The sequence below is a fragment of the Acinonyx jubatus genome, chromosome E3, assembly GCF_027475565.1.
Source record: "Acinonyx jubatus isolate Ajub_Pintada_27869175 chromosome E3, VMU_Ajub_asm_v1.0, whole genome shotgun sequence".
NCBI lineage: Eukaryota > Metazoa > Chordata > Mammalia > Carnivora > Felidae > Acinonyx > Acinonyx jubatus.
The window spans coordinates 4,981,406-4,992,407 of NC_069398.1; the positions used below are offsets into that span (position 1 = coordinate 4,981,406).

Below are 11,002 nucleotides of genomic sequence, written 5' to 3' on the forward strand. Positions count from 1 at the left end.
ACAGTGTGAGTGGGGGAGGGGAAGAGAGAGAGGGAGACGCAGAATCCGAAGCAGGCTCCAAGCTGTCAGCACAGAGCCCGACGCGGGGCTCGAACCCCCGAACCATGAGGTCATGACCTGAGCTGAAGTTGGATGCTTAACCGACTGAGCCCCCCCCAGGCGCCCCTGGGTCTGCTTTCTTTTGTACCCAATAGAATGTTTTTGAGATTTATCCAACTTTCCATATCTACCCACTGTCTATTCCTTTTTCTCGCTGAGTGGTATTTCAGCGTGTGGATGTACCAGTTTGTTTCTCCGTTCACCTGCTGAATGACATCTGACCTGTCTCTGTCTGGGGCAAACACAAACGAGCTGCTGCAAACATCCGTGCTTTCGGCGTGGACCTAAGTTTTCATTTCCGTAGGGTAAGAACCCAGGGGTGGGAATGCTGGGTTAGGTATGGCGAGCATATGTGATCCTGCTCCTGGGTGAGTTAAACCTCTTTGGGTCTCGGTCTTCTGCATGGGTAAAATGGATACACCCACAGTACCTACCTCATGGATTATTGTGGGGATGAAAGGAGACGATGTACGTTAAGGCAGAGTCCGGGCTTGATAATTGTTGCCTCTCACTCTTTATTTTTTGGGGGGAGGCGGTTCATCTATGTCTTTGGCTGTGTTTTTGCCCACAGTGAGGGGCTCACCAGCCAGGATTGGCATGACAGGTGAGGATTTCCTTGGGGATCAGAGGATTTCCTTGCAGGGGCCAGAGGTTGAAGTCCTGGGGAATTCGTTATCAAGTCTGGCTGCAGACAGAGGTCCTATATATGCAGGGAAGCCGTGAGTTAGGATGACCCAGCCCCTAAATTCCACAGAAAGGGAAGCTGAAGCTCAGAGGTCAGTTTTGCCCAAGGCCATCCAGCCAGGCAGTGGTAGCGAAAGACCTGAACTCAGGGCTCCTGATTCCCCAGTGCCTTCTTTGACCTCTCTGATCTCTTAAGACGGGCACAATGATTTTGTCCACCCTATAGGGCCATCAAGAGGCTTAAATGAGACAAAGTGTGCAAAGGCTTGTAATAGCGCCAGGCACACGGTAAGTGCTTGATAAAAGCTAACTTTGTTTTCTTTTTTCTAGATTTAAGATTGTATTGAGAGTCGCGTGCTCCACTAACGGAGCCAGTCAGGCGCCCCGAGAGCTAACTTTCTTAAGGAAGGAATTAATGACAGGAAGCTGGCAGGATTACAGACAGACTTCGGGGCATTCACAGATCTGCCAGAGACAGCATAGATCTCCTTCTCAGTGGTTTGGGATTTCTTGAAAAGTCAAGGAAAATGTGGGTCCCTTGCACCCAGGACCTTAGCTGCAGCCAGCAGCTAAGGGGGCCCCACCCTCCACTGCTCAGAGCTGCTCTAACGTGGTCGCCACTAGCCGCATGAGGCGACTGAGTCCTTGAACTGTGGCTAGTGTGCCAGGATGGGCTGTTAGTGTCAAATACACAATGAATTTCGAATTTCCCAACTTCACAGACTATGGTACCTGCAAAGGTCCTGCCGTGGGAGGGCACCTGGTGTGTCCAAGGGAGGCAAGCGGGGTTGCAGTGGAGGAAGTGAGGGGGAGAGGACATCTAGTGGTGTCTCTTTCTAGGTCTGTCCTCCTAGTGTATTCGCCCCTTTGGGGCAGGGGTCGGGTCTTCCTTGTAAGTCTCGACAGCCCCAGGGGCAGCACGGAGCCTGCCATAGAGGGGGTGCCTGTTTCTTGCTTGTTGAATGGATACATGCTTGTCGGTGGGAACTAAAGGCAGCTGGGCTGAACTGGGCAGGCGGGAGGGGTCAGGCCTGCCCTCTGCACTGAAGGGCTCACTCCCCAGAGGCTGGCAGAACCGGCAGCTGCTGGTGGCCAGCCGAGTCCCTCTGTGGGAATGGCCCTCAGTTACACCCCCGCCTCCGGCGACTGGTCAGTACGGAGCACAAAGGCCCAGTCCCCTGCCCCCCACCACCCCGGTAGGACCCTTCTGCAGGGCTGGCCCAGCACCAGAACTTCTGAAGTTTACTCACCTTACTGCGTGTCTGTCCACCTGTCCTCCCCTCTACCTGCCCCGCAAACCACCTTCCCCTTTGTTACGTTTCACAGTAAGCTGGAGACATCTAGACACTGCCCCCCTCACCTGCTTCCTTTGGCGTGCGTCTCTTTAACTACAAGATTTGGGTTTTTAAAAAGCTTTTTGTAGTTTTTAATGGTTTTATTTTTGAGAGGGAGAAAGAGAGAGAGAGAGAGAGAGAGAGAGAGAGAGGACACAGAATCCGAAGCAGGCTCCAAGCTCTGAGCTGTCCGCACAGAGCCGGACACAGGGCGCAAACTCACGAACTGTGAGATCATGACCTGAGCTGAAGTTGCGTGCTTAACCGATTGAGCCACCCAGGCACCCCCAAGATTTGTTTGATAGAACTGTTTTTTCATTTTTGGTTTGTTTGGTTTTTTTTTTTAATCCCCCAGGGAATTGCTCCCCGGATGACCCAGGATAGTGGGTAAAAGTCTCCCTCATCTGGGGACCTGATTATTAAGGCACCTGAGAGGGCTGCACCTCTTACTAGCTGTGTGGTCTTTGGGGTGGGGGTGGGGGAGGTCACATCACCTCTCCAAGCCTCAGTTTCTTCATCTGTAAAACGGACGTAAGAAACGCACTTACTTCTTAGCGCTGTCGTGAGGCGACTCCCTCGCTGAGACTCTGCCCATGAAGTACCTGGCATGGTGCTTAGCACATGGGAAACGCTCAGCTAACAACAACTATGGCTGTTTTGAAGATGTTACTGCGTGGACATCCTTCCAGAATAAACTTCTTTTCTGGGGGCAGGAGGGTTCGGTCTTTGTTCCTGGCAACCAGAAGCATTTTAGACCGATCTGCCTGAGAACTGGTGAATGGGTGGGCTGAATGCGAGGTCAAGGCCTAGAATTCCCCTTGTCTTACCTTTGTCCTTAGGTGGCAGGAAATTCCCTTCCAAGGGTCTTTGATCTTGCTTTATTTGCTAAAGGCACAGGGGATTGCTCAAGGCCCCGGGTGAGAGGGTGACGGGTAGAGAGGGAGATAATCTTCCATGGAGGGCAGGCTCACCCGGTGTGTGTTACCAGACCTGTCGGCCTGCTCACGATGGTGATTTCAGACATGGCTTTTGCAACCCCGGAAGCTGGCAGAATGCAGCAGCGCCTTAGATCTTTTTCAGGAGGTTCCAAGGGGCTGCCTGCCCATCAGTTACCACACCAGCCACCTGGGTACTAAGGAGAAACGCTTGCATTGCAGAGGCCAAGTTTGCAGACTGGCTGCCCCCGGACCAGAGTCCATCACAGACAGCTTTTATTTGTTAAGCACCGAATACATTGTCGACATTTTTTTTTTTTTTTTAATGTGGCGATCATACGTTACGATGTCTTGAGAAATCACATCTGGCAACAGTGGGCCCACATTCCTGCATGGCAGCCACGGGCTGAGTTTGATCAGCCCGTTTATTGGGCCACACGGAGGCCAGGTTTTCACTGCTCTAGCAGGTTCCCTGCCTCGCCACTGCTGGCATCTGTGCTTGGGTCCCTGGCAGAGCTGCTGAGATGGACACAGATTCAAGTACTTCTGAGTCAAGACAGAGTGCGGTGAATCGTGTAGATTCGAGGAAGTCGCTCTTCTGGGGGGTGGGCAGGGGCGGGCATCGGCAGTGTCCAAAACCATTTCCAGTTGTCACAACTATAGGAGGGCATACTGGGATCTAGTGGGTGGAGGCCAGGGATGCTGCCCCACGTCCTACGGTGCACATAGGACAGCCTCCTCAATACACACTTACCCAGCCCCAAATGTCAAAAGACACCCCAGATTAGGATCGCAAACGGATCTTGAAGGGAGAAACTGACTTGAAAAATTAGCTCAACAACGTCTCCCGGAATAAAAGTGGTTTGGTGGGGGCAGGCACTTGGTGACTGGGCCAGGTTTCAACTGGGAGAGTTCGGGGGAACGCACATCAGGCCAAGGACAGCACAAGCAAAGGTGACGAGGCATCTTTGATGCGGGGTGGGGTGGGGGGGTGTGGTGGGCACCAGGAAGGACAGTGAGATGACACGAGTGGTTCAAGAGCATGAAGTTTGGGATTGGATGGACTTGGATTTGAATCCTGGCTCTCCCCCTCACAGGCCTGTCATTGGCCTGAACCTCCTTTTTGTCTCCTGAGAAACGAGCGTAAGGAATGAGGTTATGTGGGTACAGCCTCGTTTATGCCCACTCCTGCCTTTGCACTCTGTATCCCAGCCATTCTGAAATGCTGGCAGTGTTTCCATTGCTTCCTGCTGTCTCCTCTCTGGGCCCTGCACGTGTAGTGCCTGCTGCCTAGGGGCCTTTCCCTTTATCCCAGCTCCCTTTACCATCACTTCTCTGGTGTTCAGGTGCCCAGGGGAAGGCACTGGGGACCCACCAGACGGGAAGTGTTGGATTCTCTATTGGCTAATGTGCCTGCTCCCTCCTCAGCCCAGCAGCCTGGTTATATTACAGCTCAGCGTGGAGGTGTAGAGGCCAGGATCCCACAGAGGCCACAAGCAGAGAGGCCAAGGGCAAGTCACATAGCTTTCATGAGTCTGTTTCCTTATCTGTAGAACACAGTCTTTACAGGGTGTGGGAGTCCATGGAACTCTCCCTGCAAAGCTCTTAGGACAGGGCCTGGCTCAGCACATCTTAACTGCTTTAGAAAGATCGAGCTCTTGCTGAATATACAGTACCCTCTGTACTGCAGGAGCCCTGGGAGTACAAAGTCTCCTAAGGACTAGTCTTGACTTTAAGGATTTTCCTGGTTAAGGATTTGTGGATTTTGCTCACTGGGGACCTACCCTTTTTTAGGGAGGAATTCCATTTCTAAGAATTTATCTGAAACGCGTACAAAGATTCAGCTCTAAGTAGGCTCACAGTAGTGAGTTTACACAATGACAAGTTGGAAATGGTCTTAAAGTCCAACTGTAGAATACTGGTTAAACAGGTGGTCTGACAAATGAAACATCATGAAGTCATTCGTGAGGCCGCAAAGGGTATTTGTTGATATGGGGAAATGTCATTATTAAGTGAAAAAAATACAGAAAACATTATTTGTAGGTCCAACATATGGATGCTAATACACCCAAAAGTTAACAGTGGATATCTCGAAGTGATTTTTACAATTTTTTTTATTATTCCAGATTTTCTTCTGCAAGTTTTCTACAATGAATGTTCATTTATTTTGTGAACAACGCATTTTAAGTTTTAAATTATTGTTATTAAAATATCTTGAAAATAGTAATAAAAGTGTCACTTTTACCAGCTGTCCCTGTCCCTCTTCCCAGCCTTCTCTCGTGACTCGATTCTTTATCACTCCCAATAAACATGGCCTCATCATGCTACTATTCCTTCCAGGATTAACTAGTATTGCTTAACTTCGGAGTAATCCTACCACGCAAGGTGATGTAAAGATGAAAACATTCTCGGGTGACAGGCATAGACATCAAGTTTTGAGATGCGTCGAAACAAGAAGCTGTTTACCTCCCTCCAAGTATTTATTCTCTTGTGATTCCCTTCATCCCTCCACCCACCTGCTTGGGGACGTTTATTTACTTGACGTACGCATGCGCACTCCTGGAGACCGGTGGAGGCCGCCGGGCTGGGAAGCCCCGCCTCCCGACGCCGAGGATTGCTCCGTTCCGCCAGAACACCCCCTGATTGGTGGCCACGGCCCCGGCCCCGCTGCCTATCAAAGTTGGCGGGAAAGCGGAGGTGGGGAAGCATGGCGGCGGCGGCTGTGGGGGCAGCGGACTCCTTCGCCCGCGGCGGCCCAGCGGCTGTGCGGCTGCCGCGGTCGCCGCCGCTCAAGGTGCTGGCCGAGCAGCTGCGGCGCGACGCGGAGGGCGGCCCGGGCGCGTGGCGGCTGTCGCGGGTGGCGGTGGGCCGCGAGCCGCTGGAGCTGGTGACCGTGTGGATGCAGGGCTCGGTGCTGGCGGCGGGCGGCGGCGAGGCGCGGCTGCGGGACCCGAGCGGGGCCTTCGTGGTGCGCGGCCTAGAGCGGGTCCCGCGCGGGCGGCCCTGCCTGGCCCCAGGTAACGGGCAAGACTGGAACGCGGGGCGGGTCCCGGTGGGGGGCCGCTGGGGGCGGGGCCTGGCCGGTCCCCCGCCCCGCCCCCCTCCCCCCACCCCCGCAGTCAAGCTGACCTGCTGGTAACCTTCGCCCGCACCCCGCGTAGACGCTCGGATCCAGGGACTCCCCTAGTCGGAATCTGCGGTGGAGGGACCCCGGCGTCAGTGTTTGTAACAAGGCCCTTGCCCACAGGTGATTTTTCTCCCCCATCAGGTTTTGGAAAACCCTGTACCGGGCAGCCTCTGTTCATCCCTAAAGTCTACACTCTTGGAGAGCTTTCTGCTGCGCCTCCTTCGCGGAACTGCCTTAGGCTGTCGTTCTTTAATGTTTGCCTCTTAAATCAGCTCAAACGCACCCCGAAGGCTTGTTCGGACTCCTATCTGGCCTCCACCCTCAGAGCTTTTATACGTCTGGGTGAGGCTGAGAATTTGCATTTCTTTTTTTTTTTTTTTAATTTGTTTATTTTTGAGAGAGCGCGCTAGCGGGGGGGGGGGGGGGGGAGGGGGGGAGGGGGGTTGGGGGAGTAGGGGCGGACAGAGAGAGAAGGAGACACAGAATCCGAAGCGGACTCCAGGCCCTGGGCTGTCAGCACAGAGCCGGAGGCGGGGCTCGAACTCAGAACAGATCCGGACCTGAGCCTGAGTCAGATGCTTAACCTTAACCGACAGAACCCCCCGCCCCCGCGACTGAGAATTTGCACTTCTAACTAGCTCCCAGTGTTGCCCATATGGATGGCCTTGGGGCCACACTCCTGAGAACCAGTAGGCCTGACTACTGGAGGGCCGGGATGGGTCTTTTGGACCACTGTATCTTTATACTTAGGTTGAATTCTTGGCTCTGCTCTTTTCCAGCTGAGCTGCCTGGAGTGCTTAACCTTTCTGGATCTGTCCTGCCTTTGTCAAAAAGGGGCCTGTTGTGTGGATCCAGTTAAAAAAAAAAAAAAAAAGGAAGGCCTTACCGTCCTGCCTGGCTCATCGTGAGGTTTCAAAAAAATGCGATTATTGTTACTATGAAGTGCTCCTTTTCCCTTCTCCCCTCACCTGACCTTGCCCCATCCTTCAGACTCGTTCTGCCCTCCTCGCTGTAGCATTACTCTAGCACAGGGTCAGCAAACTACAGGCTGCTGCCTCTTCAGAGGGCTGTGAGCTGAAAATGTTTGGGCTTTTTTTTTTTTTTTTTTTTTTTTTTTTTTTTAGCATTTTCAAACGGGAAAACAATCAGAAGGTTTCACGACATGTGACAAGTATAAGAAATGGAAGTGTGTGGAGGCTGGAGCTTTGTTTGAGAAAAAGAGTCTTGGCACCAGCAGGGTGGGGGTGGTTGTGAAGAGGAAGTGGCTGGAGAGAGTCTGCAGTAGAAGCCATCGAAGGGGTCCAGGGCGGAGGATGAAGGTCTAATGGAAAGGAGGGGGCGGGCATGGTGGCGACGCAGTAAGGAGCCGCTGGAGAGACCCCGCTGGAAGGGGAGAGGAGGGGGGTGTGGGTAGAATGAACACTACGAACTGGATTGTCTCAACTCAGGGGGAGAGGGCTCACACCAGTGAGCTCGTCTACTTAGTTGTGTGTTCCGTCGTGTAGATTTCCTCTTAACCTCCCCTGGTTGGGATCTGCTTGGGCATGGTCATCTTGCCTCAGGTCTTCAGTCATTCTTTTCTGAGGGTTCTGTGACTCCCAGCGCGTTAGAATTATTCAGAGGGTATCGGCAAAGTGTAGTTTTAGAACTGGCCCCTGTCACCGAGGATCCCCACATGGCTCGCTCCGGTGGCATCTGGAGGTGGGTTCAGAGAAACCTAAACCCATCGTGCAAGGGGTAGAAACCCAGAGAGGCAGGCGTCTGCTTGCCAGGCTTCCTTCAGCCAGAGCCCTGGGGCCTGCCTGCAAACTCAGAAGCCCTGCGATCAAAGCAGCCTCGCAGGGGCACGCATTGGGGGCTGGCAGAGAGCCTGCCCTTCCTGCTGTGTTTGGGGTTTTTTACACAGTTGAGTTGTGTGTGGTTCGGACTGGCCAAGTTTTGCTTTCAAGGAGAGCCACTTCCCCCAAGGGAATGGGAAGAGTTGTGGTTCATATGTCACTAGATCGTCCTGATGGCGACCCACTCTCTTGTTCATTTGCTCTCTTGTTGATTTGCTGGGATGTGCCCGGCCGGTGGCAGGGATTGGTCCTGGGCAGTTGGAACAACAGGGTGGCACGGAAGGGTACTGCGGCCAGCTGAGCTCTTCTGGCATCATCGGACCATTGGATTTACTTTGTGGCTGTCGGGGGGGGGGGGGTGTCTTTGCAGAAAGAGGACTGGACTGGCCCTGTGCACGGAGACCAGCCACATACCCTGTAGCGTTTGGGCAAGAAACAGACATAAGAGAAAAGCTGGGTGGGGGAGGGGGGGATTGCCCCTGCCTCAGAACATCCTGGGATGGGAGTCTCTTCCATCCTTTGGGCGTAATTGTTTTTGCGCGTGATGGTAGCTGGCTTGAATTTTGTTGCAACCTTCTAACCCAGGAGCCAAAGAAGATACAGGTGTCATCGTCCATGTTAAATGTTGAACTTACTGTCTATGTATGTATATATGCATGTAAATAGATATACATCTATTGTCTATGTGTATATTAGATCGATCGATCACTGACTGCCTTGGCATTTTGATTTCTACTCTCCCCCCCCCAACCTTTTTTGTCTCTAATTTGCTTCTCTGATAAAATTAAGCTCTCTGAAGGACGGGGTCTCCGTTTTGTGTTTGTTTTTTTATCAGTGTAAACATCACCATGGGCTTTTCTTCTTCCAGGAAAGTATGTGATGGTGATGGGAGTGGTCCAGGCGTGCAGCCCTGAGCCCTGCCTTCAGGCCGTGAAGATGACCGATCTTTCCAACAACCCCATCCATGAAAGCATGTGGGAACTAGAAGTGGAGGATTTACACAGGAATATTCCTTAGATGACATTGGAACCACTGCTAAAAACAGCAGAAATCCTGAAACATTTTAGGTTCCGACACCATGTGGATTTCACGGGTACCGTCCTATGTCTGTTTCTTAAAAGTTTCTCAAAGAGCTTAGCTTCGGTTGACCAAGGACTCCGGAGGTAGGATTTCTAAACGCTGGGACACTCCACTTAACTCGGCCCTCGTGCTCCTTGCTTTGACGACTGTTTGCAGATGAAAAGCAGATGTGTGCTCTGTTTTTGTTTTTTTGCTTTTGTTCCCTTTTGGTTTGCGTGTGCTAATTCCCTTTAAAGCCCGCAGAAATCTCATGTTACATTTTCCACATTTTACGAGTGCTGATAACTTTTTCTGTTGCTGCTGTGACCCTGTTTTTACGATGCAGAATCTGAATGTCACTCCTTGCCGGTGGTGATTTAATTGTGGTTGTGGGCAGGGAAACAGACTTCCGGAAATGGGAATGACCTCATGGCCCGCCTCTTCTCCCATCGACAACTTCCATATCCAGTTTGCAAGTCAGACAGCGTTTTCCTGCTGTGGACACCAGCAGCCTCTCAGAGACAGTAGACGGTTCTCGTCTCTGAACCGTTTAAGGTACATTCCTTGGAGATATGGATGGTAACACCTGTCATTCTTCCTCACTTGGAGATGTTGAAACACTCGGAAAGTTTCTTGTTGAAACTAAAATCAAGGTTGAGAATGACTTTTAGGCATTAACTAAACTTCTGCATCATAACTTTTTGTGAGACACCGTAAGGGAGCGACCTTCTGGTGTGGAAGCTTCCCTCGCCCCCCCCCCCCATTCTCAGTTTTATTGAGATATAATTGACATACAGCACTGTAGAAGTGTAAGGTGCACAGCATGATGATTTTAGAGTTCTTACGTTTTCTGGATGGAATGACTTTCTCATGATCAAATTCAGTGTGGGTTTCTGCTCTCTGCTACTTACCATGCCTTATTTTTCCTGAGATTGTAAATATCAAGGGAGTCACATGATATTCCTACGTTGCTGTAGAGTTTTGTCGGACTATGGATCATCTACCACTAATAAATTATATTCTGTATCTTTTAAAAAATGGACTATTTCGGGGGTTCCTAGCTGGCTCCGTCAGTAGCACATGTGACTCTTTGATGACCCACAATGATATTACTAACTAAAGTCCGTAGTTGACAGTAGGGGTCTCTCTTTGTGGTAGGCAGTTCTGCAAGTTTTACAAAAGCATAATATCATTTGTCTACCATGATGGTATCATACGGGATAGTTTCACCACCCGGAAAAACCTCTGTCCCACCTTCTGACCCTTCCCCCTCCCTCAACCCCTGGCAACCACGGATCTTTCTACCGTCTCCATAGTTTGCCTTCTCCGTAATGTCCCAGTTAGTTGGAATCCTACAGTATGTCGTACTTTCAGACCGGCTTCTTTCGCTTAGCAAAACGCATCTAAGGTTCCTCCGTGGGTTTTTGTAACTTGCTTGCTCATTTCTTTTGATCGTCGAATAACACTCCCTCGTATAGATGTATCCTGGTTTGTTTACTTGTTTATTGAAGGACATTTGTCTGGTTCCAGTTTTTGCTGGTTATTAATGGAGCTGCTATAAACATTCATGTGCAGGTTTTGCGTGGACACAAGTTTTCAGTTCGCTGGGGTAAATGCCTGGGGTCATATGTGAGCCCGTGTTAGCCTTGTGAGAAACCGCCAGACTGTCTCAGTCCTATGTGGTGCTATAACAAAATGCCATAGATGGGGGGGGGGGGGGGCGCGGCGGTGGCAGGGGCTTAAAAACAACGGAAATCTATTGTTGACAGTTCTGGAAGCTGGGAAGTCCAAGATTAAGGTGCCAGCAGAATCAGGGTACTGTTTCCTGTTCCTAGATGGCTGTCCTCATGTGGCACAAGGGGTGAGGGAGCTCTCTGGGGCCTCTTTTATCAGGGCGTAATACCTTCATGAGGGCTCGCTCTTGGA

The 11,002-nt window shown here is 51.3% G+C and overlaps 1 protein-coding gene across 1 annotated transcript; it reads left to right on the forward strand.

Annotated features, from left to right (window-relative positions):
* Positions 1–5,716: 5,716 nt before the first annotated feature.
* On the forward strand, positions 5,717–10,115 carry RMI2 (RecQ mediated genome instability 2). The gene is made up of 2 exons (XM_027043245.2): positions 5,717–6,069; positions 8,886–10,115. Exons 1-2 carry the CDS (start codon positions 5,760–5,762, stop codon positions 9,032–9,034), a joined length of 459 nt encoding a protein of 152 aa, XP_026899046.2. The 5' UTR covers positions 5,717–5,759; the 3' UTR covers positions 9,035–10,115.
* Positions 10,116–11,002: the final 887 nt, after the last annotated feature.